The sequence below is a fragment of the Molothrus aeneus genome, chromosome 6, assembly GCF_037042795.1.
Source record: "Molothrus aeneus isolate 106 chromosome 6, BPBGC_Maene_1.0, whole genome shotgun sequence".
Taxonomy (NCBI): Eukaryota; Metazoa; Chordata; class Aves; order Passeriformes; family Icteridae; genus Molothrus; species Molothrus aeneus.
In genome coordinates this window covers 58,499,054-58,516,381 of record NC_089651.1, presented here as the reverse complement: position 1 = coordinate 58,516,381, position 17,328 = coordinate 58,499,054, and the positions used below count along the sequence as shown (strand labels likewise).

Sequence of the window (17,328 nt, the reverse complement as noted above, 5' to 3'; positions counted from 1 at the left end):
TTCACTGCAAAAAAACTTCACCGCCGTTTGCAAAAATGATGCACTGAAATCTTGGTGATTTTCCTTCTCTGGTGTTGGGATTTTATTATTTGCTATAGTGTGAGGCTCTGGAGATGTGGGGGCCATAATAAAACAGTGGAACCAAAGGGGATGTTGCCAGAGGCTGACTCACTGTAATTCCAGGACTCAGGAAAATGACATTTTGTAATTAGCTCACACTAATAAACTGTTGCTCTCGGATTTTGAGAAAACCTGTCATTCTCCCATATTACCTCACACCAAACTGGATGGGATTTTAAGAGGTCTCAGTGTTTAAAATTACTCACCTTTATCAGTTTCCACTGAGTAGCTGGGATTTATTTGAGGTCTGCTGTTTGCTCTGAATATCTGTGAGTTCCCCACATTCCACAAGTATTTATTTATCAGTTCCATCCATTGCTTTGGATGGATATGTAAATCTATTTTTTGTGTTTCAGTGTTTTTGGTCTGATGGTGTGTTTGTTTTAATGCCAGTGAGTGATGATTATTCTGGGATTAATGATTAGTCCCAGCTCAATGACAAATACCATGCTGCCATTTAAAGAAAACTGGAAGGATCAAACTGTTGATTGTGAAAGCAGTTTTTCTAAGAACAGCACTTGTCCTGTGTCTTCTTGATTTTGAATTATCTTTGCTATTTATGGTGTTATTCCTGCTCCTTCCCATTGCAGAGATGCTGCAGTGGGATTCTGGCTGGATTCTGGATTCTGCCTCAGAGTAGGTTGGTTCTGCTTCAGCTCTGCAGCTGTTGGCATTGGTTAACACCCTCGTGCTGCTGCTCATCCCTCACCAGGAGTTTCCAGGCATGAGAAGTGGCTTTGTTTGATGCCCTTTGGCCTCAGTGCCCCAGCACAGCTCACTCACTGCACTAACCAGGGAAGCTTTGCTTCACTTTCCCTCTGGCAGTGTTTGCCAGCCAAGAAAAGCTGCCCTGGAGCTGTGCTAGAGCTGTGCCAGCCTGCAGGGCTTGTCACTGTGCTTAACCCTGGCCCTGCTGCTGGGGGACACTGCCCTGCCTTGCTGCTGGGGGTTTGGTGGTGTTTCTTTTCCTGCTGTTCAGAATAACCCAACAACATTTCCATTCCAGCACTGTTGGTGTCTTCAGCTGTTCCCAAACTCCTCCTCTAATCCCTCATCTGGGTACAGCTTGACCTAATTTACCCTGCTCCTGCCAGCTATGCCAGTTTCATAAGGAGGGGTAAGATGTGGAATTTGTATTAAATACTTTGCTGGATTGCACAAGAGTGTGTTTTCTCTCTGCTTTAACAAGGAACTTGTTTATGTGAAACTTAAAACCATCTCTTTTGATGCTCCTTTGTTTCCCTTATGAATAAATAAAGCTATTTTAAAAGGAAAAATAAGGAAAGCCCCAACCCTTAATTCCTTCTGCACGTGCTCTGCTTCCCACCCTACAGGTGGTGACCCCTGTGTGCCATCCCAGTGACATGGATGGGGGCAGTGGTTCCCTAGGTGGGCAGGACAATCCCTCTCTGATGAGGAAATGTTTTGGCACTGGAACCAGTGAGAGGTAAAATTTTATGTTGGTCTGTGCAGGTATTTGAATGTGATTAACTCAGAATGTGAGAGCAGCCCCACTTCATCCTGGGGGGAATAATTATGGAATAATGTTATCCACAGGCAGTGCTGAGGGAGCTGATCTCTGTGGCTGAGGTTTGGCTGCTGCTGTTCTTGTTTCCTGCCTTTCCTTTAGAGAGCCCTGAACAATTGATGAGAACGTGATTTCTGCTTGGCTCAGAGGCACTGGGCAGCATCCCCATGCAGGGTAGCACCTCTCTGTGCCTCTGAATGATCAGCTGATGTTACATTCAGCCCAGAGCTGGCTTTTTATAAAACCTTTCCTGTTGGGCTGTCCCAGTGCCCAGGGATGCCACTGCTCACTGCATCCCCTGCAGTGTCCTGCTGCCCCAGAGCCTTGCCTGAGCTGGGGATGTGCAGGCAAGCAGAGAAATGTGTTCTCTTCTTCCACATCTTCCATAAGACATTTTCTTACGTCTCTGGAGAATAAAAACCAGTTTGGATTGGAAAGGATTCTCACAGATCATCTACTTCCAACCCCCTCCAGGAGTATCTTGTGCCCCAGCAGTCTGTGTGCTCCAAGGGTGACCCTGCCCCTCTCCTGGTGCCCCAGGATCCATCCTCCAAGTGCCTTCTGCTGTGACCCAGCCACCTCCCCGTGCCTTTTGGTGCAATGTGGCCAGAAACACAACAGTTTAATCTGCAGAAAGTCACTAATGCACTTCCCCTGATCTAATTCCAGTTGTTGCTGTAAAATGTTGTAACACATGCATTTTACCTGACATTCATTGTGAAGAACCTGCTGCTCCCTGACACCAAAACACAAAGGAGTGTGAAGTTAAGGTAAAACAATTTTAAAAACCCTCCAATATGAAGCAGAATTGTAACTTTTCCAGAGGACAGCATTAAAAGAACTCAAAATCCAAGGTGCAGGCATGATGCACATTCAGGTGTCAGAGGCTTTAATTGCTTTTACAGCTTTTAGAGTTTGGGCCAGACTCATTCAAGGAATTTTGGAGCTGAGCTTAATGGACTTCCTGAGGTTTGAACTGGATTCTTCAAATGCCATGTGCTGACTTCCCAGCTAGCTGAGAGAAGATGCTGAACCAAGAGCTGTTGCTAAGCTCCAGTTCCCGGAGTGGGGAATGTCAGAGCACACAGGATTTGCCTCCTTGCTCTGCAGCCACAGCCACGCTCAGTGTTTCACCCACACTCCTGACAGCTCTGCAGTCACTCCTGTTCTTGCCTTCCAACAAAGCTCAGCAGTTGAAGCTCTCAGCAGGGGATTACATAAATTGGGGCTTTGCTTTTATCCTGGAGAGAATTCAAGGAGCCTCCATTATAATCTTCCAGCTGATTGATCTGATGGCTGTGCCAGCACTGTGCTGTCCAGGGCACTCTGGAGCAGGGCTCTCATTTGACCCTTGCTGCTGAAAAGGGTCTGGTTTCTGTGGCTGAGGAGGAAGTGTGTGTGTGTGCAGCAGGAAGGATCTGTGTTCCCCACGGCTGCTGCAGTGAGCATCTCCCCCTAATGAGTGTCTGTTTACCAGCTCAGTTTCCTTGAGCTGCTTTTTGGCAGGCTGCCCTCCCCTCCCACCTCCACTTTGGCTCACTTTTTCCACAGCTTTCTCAGTACTCCTCCCTCAGCAGCTTCCCATTTTTCACCCTTTGCTCCTTCTTCCATCAGAGTGGGATCCCTTCCTGTACCTACTGTGATTCACCTCCTCCTCACACCCCTTAATGGCATTTAAGAAAATGCTGTTGTCTTTGTTAGGATCCAGAGTAAAACCATTTTGATCCTATTTTATATTATTTATTTTTATCACCTGGATGCTTTAGTTACATGGATGCATTTTATTTCCAAGCTCAAATATATTTGTATTGTGTGTATGCAACCTGTCACCTGGATGTGAAAGACCACAAGGTTTTTGAAGAGAAACAGAGATTTGACAAAACTGGTTATCCAAACCTGAAAGTGGGTAATTTATTAACTAAGACCCTCTAAAACTTGCTTAACCCTTTTTAAAGGAAATCTGTCCTAATTAAATATTTTCCTAGCTCCAAATACAGAAATGAGAGAAAGCCATTAATTTTTTAACTCCCCTCACTTCAGCTCCAAGGTGCTTTGTTCAGAAGACATGAAAATCCTCCCCTCAGTTAAACTCTTCATGCACTTTTCTGAGCACTTCTTTGCCCGTGAAGATCCAGTGGAAAATCTCCATCATGGATTACTTTCAAATGATTAACAGAAAGAGAGCTGCTTCAAGGAAAGCCTTCGAGTCTTTACTATACATGTATTGATTCAGTTTAGCTGCAGCATTTGTGGCCTGATTGTAGCAAAACAATCTGGACAGTTTTAGCCTGATATTCCTTTGAAAAAACAGGACACTGCAGACTTGCTGCCTTATTTGGGCTGCTTTTAGCCTTCACTGTCTCAGTGAGCTCTCCTCCATCTCCGCGGTAACGAGGCCCAGGCAAAGGAGGAAGGGGCTGCGGTACAAACACAGGGATGTGGGGCTGGAGGCTCCCATGGCTCCTTCCACCTTTGCAAGCACAGGTCCAGGCTCCAGGGAGAGCTGCAGGACCCAGAGCAGTGACTGCTGCAGGTGGCAGGGGCACTGTGCTGCCCTCAGGAGCCAGGAATCCACAGCTGAGTTACTCGTTCGAGCTCTGCTGGAAATAGAAAGGTAAAAGTAACAACAAAAAACTCTTCCTGCTCTTTCTGTTCCTTGCTGTTGCCTCTCTATCGATAACAGAACCTGGCAGCTGACATGAAATAGCTTTGGTTCACTCCTCATCACCTGGAGTCTCAGAATTGGTGCTCCTGATGTTCAGTTCCCATTGTTCCTGTATTTTATGAGTGAGACCTGAAGCACAGGGTGCCTGTTGACTGTCATTCCACTGCACTGATGGCCTGACTGCAGGATTTCAGCTGTCAGGATCCTTCCAAAGCACTGCTGTGTTTGCTAACCCAATCCAGCTGCCTTCCAAACCTCTCTGTGGGCTCATCCAGCAGCAGGGCAGACCCTGTGCTGTGCAGAGCCTGTATTTCCTGCTGGCATCCACAGGAGAAAGGAGGTGTTTGAAAAAAGCCTGGATGTGGCACTGGGTCCCAGGGTTCAGTTGAGGTGTTGGGGCTGGGTTGGACTCGATCTTGAAGGTCCCTTCCAACCCAGTGATTCTGTGAATTCTGTGAAAACTGCAGCAAGCTCAGTGCTTGGAGCATGTCAGGCCGGGAGCCCGGGCTGGGAGGACCCCGTGGGGCTCCCTGAGGGAATCAAGGGGTGCACAGGAGCTGCCTCAGGCACAAATGCTGCTCATGCCCCCCTGTCCCCTGTCAGTGACCCAAAGATAACCTGGGGCACCCCTGCCTGAGCTCCCTCTGGCCTCTGTCAGCTCCTACAGCAGCAGCAAATGAACAGAACTCAGGAGCAGCTGAGCAAAGAGCCCCCAGCAAACAAAATGCTGCTTTCAGATGTCCCAAAAATGGCTCTTTGGAAAGAACACACAGGTGTATATGGCTCCAGCTGATTTTATTTGAATTAAATAAAAAAGTGTATTCCCCACGTTACATTGATTCATCTCAACCAGTCTCAGCAAAAGGCAGCTGAGCCCTCCCATCACCCCTGAAATTCAAACTTTTCCCAAGCCCTGGGAAAAGTTGTGTCTGCATCATTCCCTTGTGGAAACAAACTCCACTGCCAGGCCACCAGGACTGAGCTCCTGTTTAACCCTTCAGCTCCCACTGCCTGAGCAGCACCCACAGCTCTGCTCTGAGCTGCTGGACACTCATCCTGACAGTAGGAATCCCCCAGTGTGTTCTTGGCACAGCTTAAGTCTGAGCAGTGCTCTGCTCTAACGAGGTTGGCTGAGCAGTCCTGCCTTGGCTGCCAGAGCCTCGTTCTGCTGGATGTGGTACTCCTGGAATCTCATGGAGATCCTCTGTGTCATCTTCAGATACTTCTGCAGGCAGTTTTCTGAGCAAGTTATCTGCAGCAAGAGGGAAACACAGGGCTTCAGACAGTAAGTCAAACATGTCCCCAGCCAGGACCCAAAATATCACCACAGACAGGGATAAACAGTTGGGTGAGTACATCTCACACTGTCAAGATGAGGGCAGTAGAAAATGTAAAGTTCAATTTTTCTGGTATGCCTGAAACATTCACTAATATTCATTCTCATATTAAAGTCTCCATGGAAAACACCCTGGACCCAGGGATACCATCCTTTTGTCCTTGGGCTCCTCTTGTGAATTGAACTACATATTTTGAAATTAATAATCTATTAAATTAGTAAATTTTGTTTTACTTCTGTTTACAAACACATACTGGTTTTGACAGCCAAATATGATCTGCTCTTTGCTAACTCAAGTTTAACCCTTTTTTACCCTTGTTCCCATTGGCTCTATCAGCCTTCTGGTACCTGCCTTGCCACCAGAGTACATCAGTCAGCTGGACTGGGAAATAAATACCAGAGCCTATTCCATCCACAGTATTTTTCAAATTTAAAGTGTAGAGAAAGAGTTGTGAGATTATTTCTGAGCTACAGTCCTTCTGATTGGATATCCTGTGCCCTGGCTCAAAGCCTTGCTATCACTGCAAAAGTAACAGATTTTGGTAGAAAGGAAAGGTGACCCCTTTGCCTGGGGACGCAGACATTGCTTTGGTCCTGCTCAGTCCAGAGGGATGTGAAAAGCAGAAGGGATGAAATGAACTGGACAAAAGCCCAGCAAGCTCCACACAGCACCCAGCCCCTGCCCTTCTGTGCCCTCAGCCTGGCACCAGCTACAGCCAAACCTGCTGAGCAGGAGTGGAGTCTCCCTGGGAAACAAGTCCTGGAGCTGCCCCAGGCCTCTGTGGGTGACAACGCTCTGGGGAGTCCAGACTTGCACTGGCACTTGGGTGAGGAAAGAGCTCAGAAGTTGGGTTTTTTTCAAGTGCAGGATTTCAAAGGGGATCTGTGGAGGTATTGATCTCAATTATTTAATAAGGGACTACAACTCTCAAGAGAAACATGGGAATTTCCACAGCAGTGTCCATCTAGACAAGTGTCCTGTTTGCAGAGACAGGTGCTCTGCAGGAAACCCCATAATGGACAATCTGGGCAGAAGTTCCCATAAGAAAGATTTTTCCTAGTTCCTCTGTTAACAGAAGGCTCCTGTGCTACCAGACATGAACCCTCTGCAATGCACAGAAGCAAAAATAGGCAGCTCACAATCAGAAAATGGTTTGGGTTGGGATGGACCCTAAAAATCATCTCATTCCAACCCCCTGCCATGGCAGGGACATCTCCCACTAGTCCAGGTTGCTCCAAGAATCTAAGAATATTTTTTGGACCTAAGTAATCTTTAATCCAAAATAATTATGACCTGTAATAAAATTCCACTAAAGCAGATGCAGAGAAGATTAGGGAAAGAAGGAATCTGTCTTGGGAAGCTAAGAGAGCTCTGTTCAGGACAGCAGAACCAAAGCTGGAAGGACACATGAGTTTTGCCTGCAGCTGAACTCCAAGGAAGCAGAAAAGGCTCAAAAACAATGGTTAGTTTAAAATTTTAGGCTTTTTTCCTGCCAGCAGAGTCAAGTAAAGGTTATTAGATTTTTAACCATCAAAATGATTAGGCTCTGAAACAGCCTCTCAACAGGCAACGAGAAGCAAAACCATGCAAGTAATCTTATGGAGAGCTTAATCTTTCTGCAGATGACAGCATGAGGGAGCTCCCTGCAGTGCAGGGAAGTGGATTGAACAGCCAGAGCTGTGTTCCCATGACTCACTACAAGGCAGGAACGTGGGCAGGTAAACAAATATTTCAGCAGGATTCCTCAAACAGTGAGATGCAGGCTGTAGGTGGGCAGCTTCCGTGTCCATGGAGTCACCACCCATGAGAAGTTAAAGCACCAGAACCTCCACTGACAGCTCAGGGAACAAAACACACAGAACTGCAGGGAGCAGCCAATATTCAGTGGGGACTGGGCAGATTCTGTGTGTGACAACCACTTCTAGAATGGTTTTGGTGGAAGGAACCCTAAAGAACATCCACTCCACCCCCTGCCATGGGCAGGGACACATTCCACTGTCCCAGGCTGCTCCAAGCCCTGTCCAAGCTGGCCTGGGATGGGACACTCACTTGGAAGCAACATGCCAGACACCCACACTCCACTGCCTGGCTCTGTATCTTGGTTTAAGGATCAAAACTCTCTAAGCTGTTCTGAAATTGGAATGCTGCACAGCCATTCTACCAAAGGGCCACTAGAAGCCATCACCTACCTCTTCTGGTTTCACATCTCTGCTAGTGAAATCCTTTATGCAATCCACAAAGCAGTTTTCTGTAAGTTTATTGTATGTGCCAAGAAACTCCTTGAACTGTAAATAAAAATTGGACAATGAATATTTTTAAAAAAATAAATTAAAAATCAGTGTTTATTTTTCTTACATACAACTGCATGGTATAAGAAAATCTGAAGGGCAAGTCCCTAGAAAAATTTAATCTCAGTCAGAAGATTTCAGCACCAAAAGCTGCTCATACACAAAACATGCTGTTTGTCAATGGTCATCTGTTGAAATTTTGGTTAACTCAGATGATAACTCAGAGTTTCTGTCCTTCCCTATGCACTTCACCTTCCACTCCCTGTGACAGAGCAGCCCCCCCTCCCAAATGCAGCATCTCACCTGCTTGATCTGATCAGCCTCTGATATTTGTCCAGCCATGTTCCACCTCCCGTGGCTCAGTCACCTAAAGGTGAGGATAAAAATCAAGATTTAAATAAAAAACATAAATATGAACTGCAACATTTTACATCAGAATGGAATTCTGTGCATCCTTGAAGTGTGTTTAAATGCAACTTTGCTAGCAAACTTCCAAGCCATTCACTCAAAGGGAAATTACCTGTTAGGAATGTATTCAGTTAAAAAACCATCCAAGATAATTCCAGGTATGAAACCTTACCAGAGCCACCTGCCAATTGCTGTCCTTTAAAGACTTTTTGGGCATTTCACACAGCTGAAGTGACTTACAGAATGCCTTATTAATTTTTATAAGTGCTGTCAAATTTAGTAAATAATCTGTGGCAGGAGCTGGGGAAGAAGCAAAGTCAAACACTTTCTAACCTTGGAGTTTCAGTGACTTTAGATGTGATCTGTAAAAGGAAAAAAGGCAAATATAAACTGGCAGTCACTGAACAGATGCAGCACAAAGTGCAGGGCCTGGTTTCTGTGTAGCTGCACCAAACACCTGAACTATAGCAAATGTTGTGGTTATTGTAGTGAATTAAATGCAAGAAAAACAGAGAACAATGAAAATTGAATGAAACGGACAAAGCAAAAGGGAAGAAGTAAACAGCTATGGATCTAAGAATTCAAACAAGCATCCTCAAGAGAGACTCACATTCCTAATCCAACACAGTGAACAAGTTAAGGCTTGAAAGCATCCCTGCAGGTTTCCTAGAAGACTGAAGCCTAGTCTCCTTTTCCCTTCATTTCCATGTTATCTAGGACCTCTTATCACAGATGATAATGCAAACTAATATCATGTGTCAGCAAGAACAAGCTCCTTAGTTTAATTCAACTTCTGGAAGAAAAATGAGCACTGAAGTGCAATCACTTGGGGAAAAAGAAGTTCTTTTAGTCCTTTAGCAAGGGCTATTTACAATTAATCTTCTATTATGCTTTGCCAATTTTTGGGCAAGACATTCATGTTTTAGAGAGCTTTAGCTATTGCAGTCTCCCAGCAGGGGAAAGGGAAGGGATACACAAGCTGCCTGAACATCAGCAAAGAGCCAGCAACAATTATTCCTACAATAGAAAGAAAATGAAGCAACTAAAAATAGCATCAGGGAGCTCTCACAAGAGTGAGGTGTCTCTGCAGAGTGAGGTGTCCCTACAGAGTGAGGTGTCCCTACAGCCCCTGCCAGCAGCACAGGGATGGTGACATCTGCCTCCTGACACCACAGGGGATCCCTGCACAGGGAGCCAGCTCAGAGACTGCAGGACAGGGGCACAGATGATTCTGGGATGTAAAATGCAAGAACTCCTCATGGGCAGGCAGCTCACCCAGGTTATTCAAAGGAGAACCTGCAGGATATGGTGGTAACAAGGAAACAGGTTTTACTCAGGTGGTCACTGAATCACAAAGTGGTTTGGGATGGGAGGGACCTTCAAGATCATCTCCTTGCACCCTGCTGCCATGGCAGGGACACCTTCCACTGTCCCAGGCTGCTCCAAGCTCCCTCCAGTCCTGGAATACTTCCAAGGATGGGGTCCCACAGCATCTCTGGGCACCCTGTGCCAGGGCCTCACCACGCTCAGTCAAAAACTCCTTTCCAGTATCTGACCCTGCCCTGTGGCAGTGCAGAGCCACCACCCCTTGTCCTTGTCCAAAGTCCCTCTTCAGCCTCTCTCCTCTACCCTAAACCCCCCATTTATTTCAGGAGAATGGACATGCCAGTGGGAAGTGATGGCAACTCCTCTCCCCTTTCTCAGCCTGTGAGAAAACAAGAGCAGTGACAACTCTCCAGGGCAGGGTATGTGGATAATTAAACAGAAACTGCAGGGAGCACTTTTGTTCCCTGCCCAAGGCAGGAAGCTCAAAGTTTCACCTGTTGGTGCCATTTTCCCACACTCAGGTTGCCTCATGATCGCTGTTTATGGCAAACCTGATCCCTGTCCTCCTGTGATCTGGCAAGATTGGAAATGGCAGATTGAGACCGGAGTTTCACAGAGCTTTGGCACCTGGGAAAGGCTCTGATTCACATCTGCACCACCTGATCTGAAGTGCCTGAAGCTCTTGTCCCTGTACAGGCATTTCACACATTCCACAGGGGAGTTACACAGCTCTGCTGCACCTTCAGCCATAAATCAGCCTCACATCTAAAAAGGAGCTACTGAACATTCCCAGGAATGTGCAAACCTGTTTTGTTCCAAAGTATGTTAAATGTATTCTTTCAAGATTTCCTGCTGCTTCTCCCCTTTCCCTCCAACTCTGAAAAAAGCTTTTAAAGGGTGATGAAAGAGTGCTCAGCACCTCAGCCTCAGACACCACTCCTGCAGGCTCAGGTTTAATCCTGTGAACTAAACACAATTTAAAAATTCAGCACTGCCCCTCTCAGCAAGGACAGTCACACTGCAGGAGGCAGAGGTCTCTGAATAAACCTCTGCTGCAAGGGACACAGTCTGCGTGTGCTGGGTCATCAGAAAGGAGCAAAAACTGGGAAATCTCCCTCCTTTAAGGCCCTGGGGCTCTTCCAAATACAGAAGTTTCATCAAGAGAAGTGTCTCTGATCAAAATAAACAAGCCCTCTGTTTGGGATTTTTCCCCATCTTTTTGAGAAGATTTTTTTGCATTTTTCTGGGAAGAAGAGTGATGGAGAGACACTATAAATCCCTTACACTTGCAATCCCCACTAACCATCTGAATTAGCTGTAACTACCACCTACTCCATAAAAAGAAAGCTGAAATGTCTCTTTAAACCTTTGCTTCCAGCTGCACACAGAGAACACCATGCAAGTGTTTCTGAAAAGGTAAAAGAAGGTAAAGTCAAAGAAATGTCTCAAAGAATAAAAATATCAAGTCAGAGAATTGTGTCAAGGTAAAACCCCCACAGCTTGTAGAGAAAGTTCTTTTATCATGGGGGATTACTAGGCTACAACTGGACTGCCATCAGATTTAAAAGAAGACCAAACGAATTATTTTATAGAGGCCAGAGGCATTTAATGAAGTGAGAAGGACAGGGTGAGGTGAGAGGGGCCAGTCAGGAGCTGGATAACCAGGTGTAGCTGGTGTTCAGCTTGTTGTCACTCACTGCCTCCTGCATTTAGCCTGGACCCTGCTCTGAAGGAGATTAGAGGTAGAAATCCAACACCAAAGGTGAGTTACCAGAGCCAGCCTGACCTCAGGCACCAGGAGAGCCTCTCTGAGCACACCAAACACGAGTACGGCCATCAGGCCTGAAGGAAAATACACATTTCCCCCCCAGCACTCTCTTTTAAGTGGCTGACACACACCTGGCTAACGCTTCTCACCCGATAAAACCAAAACCTGAGGCTAACAGCTCGAGCTTTTTTTTTTTTTTTTTTTTTCTCTTTTCCGTCTACTCCATCCTCCAGTTCTCCCTTCCAAGGGCACATTGAGTTCCTCTCCCTCGGGAATCACCCGCTCAGCCAAGCCCCGGCCCAACACCGGGCACAGAGCGGGGATTTCCCCATTAAGGGCCCTCGGCAGCGCTCCCGGACCCTCGTGGGCCACGGGGAGGCTCCCGGTGTCTCCTGGGCCCTCACGGGGAGGCTCTCGGTGTCTCCTGGGCTCTCCAGAGCCCTCACGGGGAGGCTCCCGGTGTCTCCCGGGTTCTCCCGGGCCACGGGAACGCTCCTGATCCCTCCCGGTCCCTCAGGAGCGCGCGCCCGTTCCCGCGCCCGTTCCCTCGCGCACTCACCGCCCGCGCGCCGGCCCCGCAGATTCGCTACGCGCGCGCGCGCACGAGAAGGGCCCGTCCCGGGCCGGGCCCCGCAGATTCGCCACGGAACCGGGCGAATCGGCCGCGCGCGGAGCCGCCGCCCGATTTACCCTCCCGGGCCCGCGCGTTTCCCGCCGGACGCCGTTGAGGGGAGGACCCCGCGCGTTTCCCGCCGGACGCCGGGTAAGGGGACGCCGTGGCCATGGCACCGCGCGCTTCCGGTGCCGCCGGCCGGGCCGGGACAGCGGGAACAGGGCCGGGATAGGGGGATCGGGGCTGGGACAGCGGGATCGGGGCTGGGATAGGGGGAACGGGACCAGGACAGCGGGAACGGGGCCGAGACAGCGAGATCAGGGCTAGGATAGGGGGAACGGGGCCGGGACAGCGGGAACGGGGCTGGGATAGCGAGGTCAGGGCCGGGACAGCGGGAACGGAGCCCGGATAGCGGGAACGGGGCCGAGACAGCGAGATCAGGGCTAGGATAGGGGGAACGGGGCCGGGACAGCGGGAACGGGGCTGGGATAGCGAGGTCAGGGCCCGGACAGCGGGAACGGAGCCCGGACAGCGGGAACGGGGCCGGGACAGCGGGAACGGGGCCGGGACAGCGGGAACGGGACCAGGACAGCGGCAACGAGACCGGGACAGTGAGACCGGGGCCGGGATAGCGGGATCGGGGCCGGGATTAGGGCCGGGACAGCGGGAGCGAGCGGTGCTCTCTCAGGGTCGGCAGCCGTGCCCGCGGCGCGGGAGGGAAGCGGAGCCCCGGGGCTGTTCCCGCTTTCCCGGCTCCGTTCCCGGTCCCGGCCCTGCCGTGAGCCCTGAGGCCGCCCCATGGAGGCGGAGAGCGGCTCGGGCGGCAGCCGGGACTCGCTGGGCAGCCTGACGGCGGCCGAGGTGCTGGTGCGCTCCACGGCGGCCCGCAGGGAGCAGCCCCCGGGCGGCGGCCGCGCACGGAAGGTGCCGGTGCCGGTGGCCGTGCAGAAGCTCCGGGCCGGGGGCTCGCCCTGCCCGGCGGACCCGGCTGCGGACGGAGCTCCCCGTGTCAGCCCGGCCCGGGCCCCGGGCGGCAGCGGCACCACCCGCGACTCCCCCGGTACCGCCTCAGGTGCGTCCGTGAGCGGCGGGTGCAGCACAGACCTGAGCTGAGGCGATTTCAGCCACGGGGAGTTGTGTCATTAAGGAGTCTCTGCATTCTCAGCTGTCAGCAGGGTTTGTTTTCCCGAGCTGTTCTGCACAGGAGGGCAGGGGGGCCCTGGCACAGGTGCCCACAGGAGCTGTGGGTGCCCCTGGATCCCTGGAAGTGTTCCAGGCCAGGTTGGATGGGGCTTGGAGCAGCCTGGGACAGTGGAAGGTGTCTCTCTCCATGGGGGCAGGGATGGTTAATCACTGTTAAACATCCCTGGTTAAAGGATGTGATGCCTCAGGGTTTAGTTTTTGTATGTTTCAGATTCTATTCTGCTTTAGTGTGTGGGTCTGGGCTTCATATTAGGGGATGGTGAGCTCTCTTCACAGAGTAGGGAGACAAAACAATTCCTTCTCTAACTGGGGACCAAGCACAAATGGTCCAAATCTCAGGCCCAAGAGCACAAACAATGTGGGCTGGAGAGAGAAAAACAAGCAGGATGGGACTGCATGGGCTAAAGCTGGAATTGGACAATGAACTCCAAGTGAGAGACCCCATGACCTGTGGTCCATTTTTGTGGCCATCTTGGTTCATCTTGGGTGCAGCCCTGGCTGGGCTCTTGTGCTGCCCAAGGTGGATCTATTTGAGGCCTCTTAATAAATCCCTGCTTTATTCTTTAACTCCATCCAGCCTCTGTTCTAGGTCAGCCTTCACAAGGCATCAGTTGTTCAGTAATGTTCTGTTTTTCAGAGGTTTCCCCATGCTGTTAATCGAATTTCTCATTCAGACTCACAGAATTCACTGATGTTTTTAAGCTTCAGCTCACTCTCTGTGCTCATCATGAGGGTCATGATGTTTAGGCATTCAGAGATAAGGGAAATGTGGAGCTGTACAGAAAATGCACCACAAATGATTCTGACCACAGTAAAACTGTTTTATTTTAGGGGTCCTAAGCACCAAAGCATATCCAGAACGCCTGCTTCCAGTTGAAAATTTCGAGCCCATGTTTTTATCCCAAAAGGTAAGAAAAGCTGCTGCTGCTTCCTGCAATCCTGAGCTAAGAGAACACTGCTTTCCTCAAAAAGCTGTAGCTCCTCTAAAAGCAGCACAAGATTTTGGCTCAGCCTCTGCACCACAGCTGTGCAGCTGCTTTTTCTCTTTGAGCTGCTGCTGCTGTGGTGTTATTGCTGGTGCTTTTGGAGGGGCTTTATTTAACACTTCATTCTCTGTGTGCTTCATTCTCTGTGTGTGAGCAATCCTGACCTGTCCAAGATTAGCAACTTCTCTAAACTTAAGCAGGTATAGTTTCACTACTGCTTCTTTGGCCATAAATGAGGAGAATAAACTTAGCATTTAGAATATATGGTTTTGATTTGAATTGTGTTTGTGGAGTTTTAATCCCTAAAATGCCATGGGAGTTCTTGCCAGCAACGTCCAGACCCTTCTGTGGCAGAGGTCTTGTCGTGTTTTGTGCCAAGACCTTTGTGTTGCTGCGTGCAAATGGTTCCATTTGTGTGCTCAGCAATTCCATCTGCCTCTAAAATTTTGGCTACAGAGGCTTTGATCTCAGCTTTTTCTGCTCTTTTTCTGAAGGATCCTCCTAAAGAAGCTGCAGCACAAAATGGTCCTTTGGTGCTTCTGGAAAATAGCAGAGGACCTGAAGGTAAAACACATCAAGCACCTTTTTTTTTTGTAAGGAAACTGCTTAATTAAAGGAAAAGGGAGCTTTTAGGTGGGTTTTATTTTTTTTTTCACTATAAAAACTTCTGAGGGAAAATATTCAAAGGTTGCTTTGATAAAAAGATGATAATTGTGACAAACATTCTTTAATTTTGCAAATTTTATCTCATGCTTGCTGGCATTAATTTTTTTAAATTAACTAAGTGGGACTTCTGCCAGTGTGCCAGAGTTGAGATTCCTTTTGTTAACCAAATATTCATGTTTCTGAATAGACAGTTTGGGGAAGGGGCTTGTTTTGCTCCATTTTCCTCTTGTGAATTATTGTACTACAAAGGTGTATTTTTCTTCAAGCAGCCTGTACCAAAAAAAATGTATTTGTAATCCTTAAGAATCCCAGGAAATCACAATGTCAGTGTCTTTTCCTTTAATTTCTGAATCTGCCAATTTCAATCAGATTTATGGAAGTGAAGGCTTTTTAAAGAAAACACTCTTATGCAGGTTTCTTGGATATCTGGAGCTTTGTAAAGGAGAAAAAATACAAGTCAATACCCTAATTAAGACCAGAAATCAGAACTTTTGCACTCACAGGCTGCAGCTACCTGACTTAGCAGCATTTGCTTCCTCTGCCCAGCAAACAGTGGGTGAGGGAGAGCCTGCAATGCTTTTAGCATGATTTGCACCTATTAAGAAAATTATTTGTAATTTATGATGATGCTAGGGAAATACTCTTTCTGGGGTTTTCTTAATTAAATTTTTTTCAAGTCAGAATTTGCAGCATTTTATTGACTGGGTTGTCTGAGCTGTAGTTACCATTGAGAATTTACTCACCATTATTGGACTTTATTGATAGCAGCATTCAATGTTATAAAAATTGTGTTAAATGAAGCCTGCTCTTACTTTTACCATTATTTAAATTTTCTACTTACTGAAAGGAAACAATTTGTTGTTGCAGTAGATGGTGCCGGTTCCTGCAGGCAACAGATTCTTCACAGCAAAATTAAATGTATTGTACTTTGTCTCTACCTGTGAAACAGACATTTTGTGTCAATTATCTCAACAAAGGATGTTTGTCCTTCCCCACAGATGATGTTTTTATTTCCCAGTATGCTACTGGCCAGAAGGAGGCTCTGAGAGCAGTATTAATGCAAAAGTGAGTGTGAATTGTTGTTGGTGTCTGAGCTGTTCTGTTTCTGTACAACTACACCACTTCAGTTTTTTGCCAAAATGAATTTACAGTTCTCTGTCAGTGTTCTTTTTCTGTGTATGAAAGTATTTTAAGTTGATTTTATTCCTTGGAGTGTCTTGTGCCAAAAGTTCCAGGAGAAATGCTTATACAGTGATATCAGTGCTGTGTGTGGGAAATATTTGCTTGGAGGAGATATGGAGAAAATGCTGTTTACAGGCACATTTTTATTTTTCTAGAACTCAGGTTATTCCTGTTCATAAGGAGGTGAAGGTGCAGCTCTTGGGAAGTGCCCCCACAGAAAAAAAGGAAGGTGCTGGGAGTGACAGCAGGTCAGCAGCCAGGGAAGTGGAGTCTGCAACAACCATTGCAGCAGCCACTGCTGCTGCCATTGCCAGCACAGCTCCACTCCTCAAGGTCGGTGGGAGCAGCAGTTCTTTGTCCTCTTAAAACAGTAAATGTTCCAAACAAGCCTGAAATTGTTAATTGTAGCTCCAGAGAGCCTGAATGTGTCTGCTCACTGCTTTGTGTGTTTGTCATGTCACACTTGCTGACCAGTATACCAGAGGGAACTAATTTGGTTTCAACTAAATGGGCAGAAGACAGAGACCATTTGATTTATCTATTTTATTTAGAAATTCACAATATTGCTAAACCACCAAAAGTTGAAGGCTAAATAGAATTTTGTTTCTTTTGGGATGCAAATCCAGGATTCTGTGAAGGATGTTTTGATCTTTTGATGCTCACATTATGTAAAATAATGGGGTTTTTTTCCCCCCCTTCCCTTTCTTTATTTTTTTTTATTTCTTGAAGGTTCAAAATGATTTGGAAGCAAAAGTGAACTCAGTTTCAGAACTGCTTCAGAAACTGCAGGAGACAGACAGGCAGCTGCAACGAGCATCTGAACAGCAAAAACATATGAAGGCTCAACATGAGGAGCCCCACTACCAGCAGAGAGTCAGTGAGCTTGAAAAACAAATGAATTCTTTCATGGTGCAAAGGATTCAGCACCTGGAAAAGCTACAGGAGCAACAAATGAATATTCAGGTTAATAATTTCTTCTGTGTCTGAGTGTTATAATAATTTGGATTGTTTCTTAGTATTAGAAAGAAAGAAAGTTCAGTGGAAGTGGATCAAAGTGAAAGCAGTTAGCAATGAATAAAACACTGAGGGGGTGGAACACGTCCAGAGAAGGGCATGGAGCTGAGGCAGGATCTGGAGCCTCAGGAATGATTGAGGGAGCTGGGGAGGCTCAGCCTGGAGGAAAGGAGGCTCAGGAGGGACCTTGGGGCTCTGCACAGCTCCTGCCAGGAGGGTGGGGC

The 17,328-nt window shown here is 47.6% G+C and overlaps 2 protein-coding genes across 2 annotated transcripts in view; one reads left to right on the top strand and one right to left on the bottom strand.

The window, feature by feature from the left end:
- Positions 1-5,091: 5,091 nt before the first annotated feature.
- Positions 5,092-12,063, bottom strand: TIMM9 (translocase of inner mitochondrial membrane 9). The gene is made up of 4 exons (XM_066552791.1): positions 12,000-12,063; positions 8,242-8,305; positions 7,840-7,935; positions 5,092-5,565 (listed from the first exon to the last, which is right to left on the bottom strand). Exons 2-4 carry the CDS (start codon positions 8,278-8,280, stop codon positions 5,431-5,433), a joined length of 270 nt encoding a protein of 89 aa, XP_066408888.1. The 5' UTR covers positions 8,281-8,305; positions 12,000-12,063; the 3' UTR covers positions 5,092-5,430.
- Positions 12,064-13,035: 972 nt separating this feature from the next.
- Positions 13,036-17,328, top strand: part of KIAA0586 (KIAA0586 ortholog) — a 107,878-nt gene continuing 103,585 nt past the window's right edge. Inside the window, exons 1-6 of the mRNA XM_066552357.1 lie at positions 13,036-13,125; positions 14,088-14,164; positions 14,737-14,806; positions 15,907-15,973; positions 16,246-16,423; positions 16,820-17,053. Coding sequence (XP_066408454.1) covers positions 14,147-14,164; positions 14,737-14,806; positions 15,907-15,973; positions 16,246-16,423; positions 16,820-17,053 — 567 coding nt within the window. The 5' untranslated portion in view covers positions 13,036-13,125; positions 14,088-14,146. The remainder of the gene's footprint in view (positions 13,126-14,087; positions 14,165-14,736; positions 14,807-15,906; positions 15,974-16,245; positions 16,424-16,819; positions 17,054-17,328) is intronic.

Bases quoted from the DNA above. Each gene is read 5' to 3' on its own strand.
- TIMM9 (XM_066552791.1), bottom strand. From the start codon at position 8,280: ATGGCTGGACAAATATCAGAGGCTGATCAGATCAAGCAG. The intron at 7,936-8,241 runs GTGAGATGCTGC...TTTTATTTACAG, and splicing joins AGGCTGATCAGATCAAGCAG to TTCAAGGAGTTTCTTGGCAC. The intron at 5,566-7,839 runs GTAGGTGATGGC...CTCTTGCTGCAG, and splicing joins GAGATGTGAAACCAGAAGAG to ATAACTTGCTCAGAAAACTG.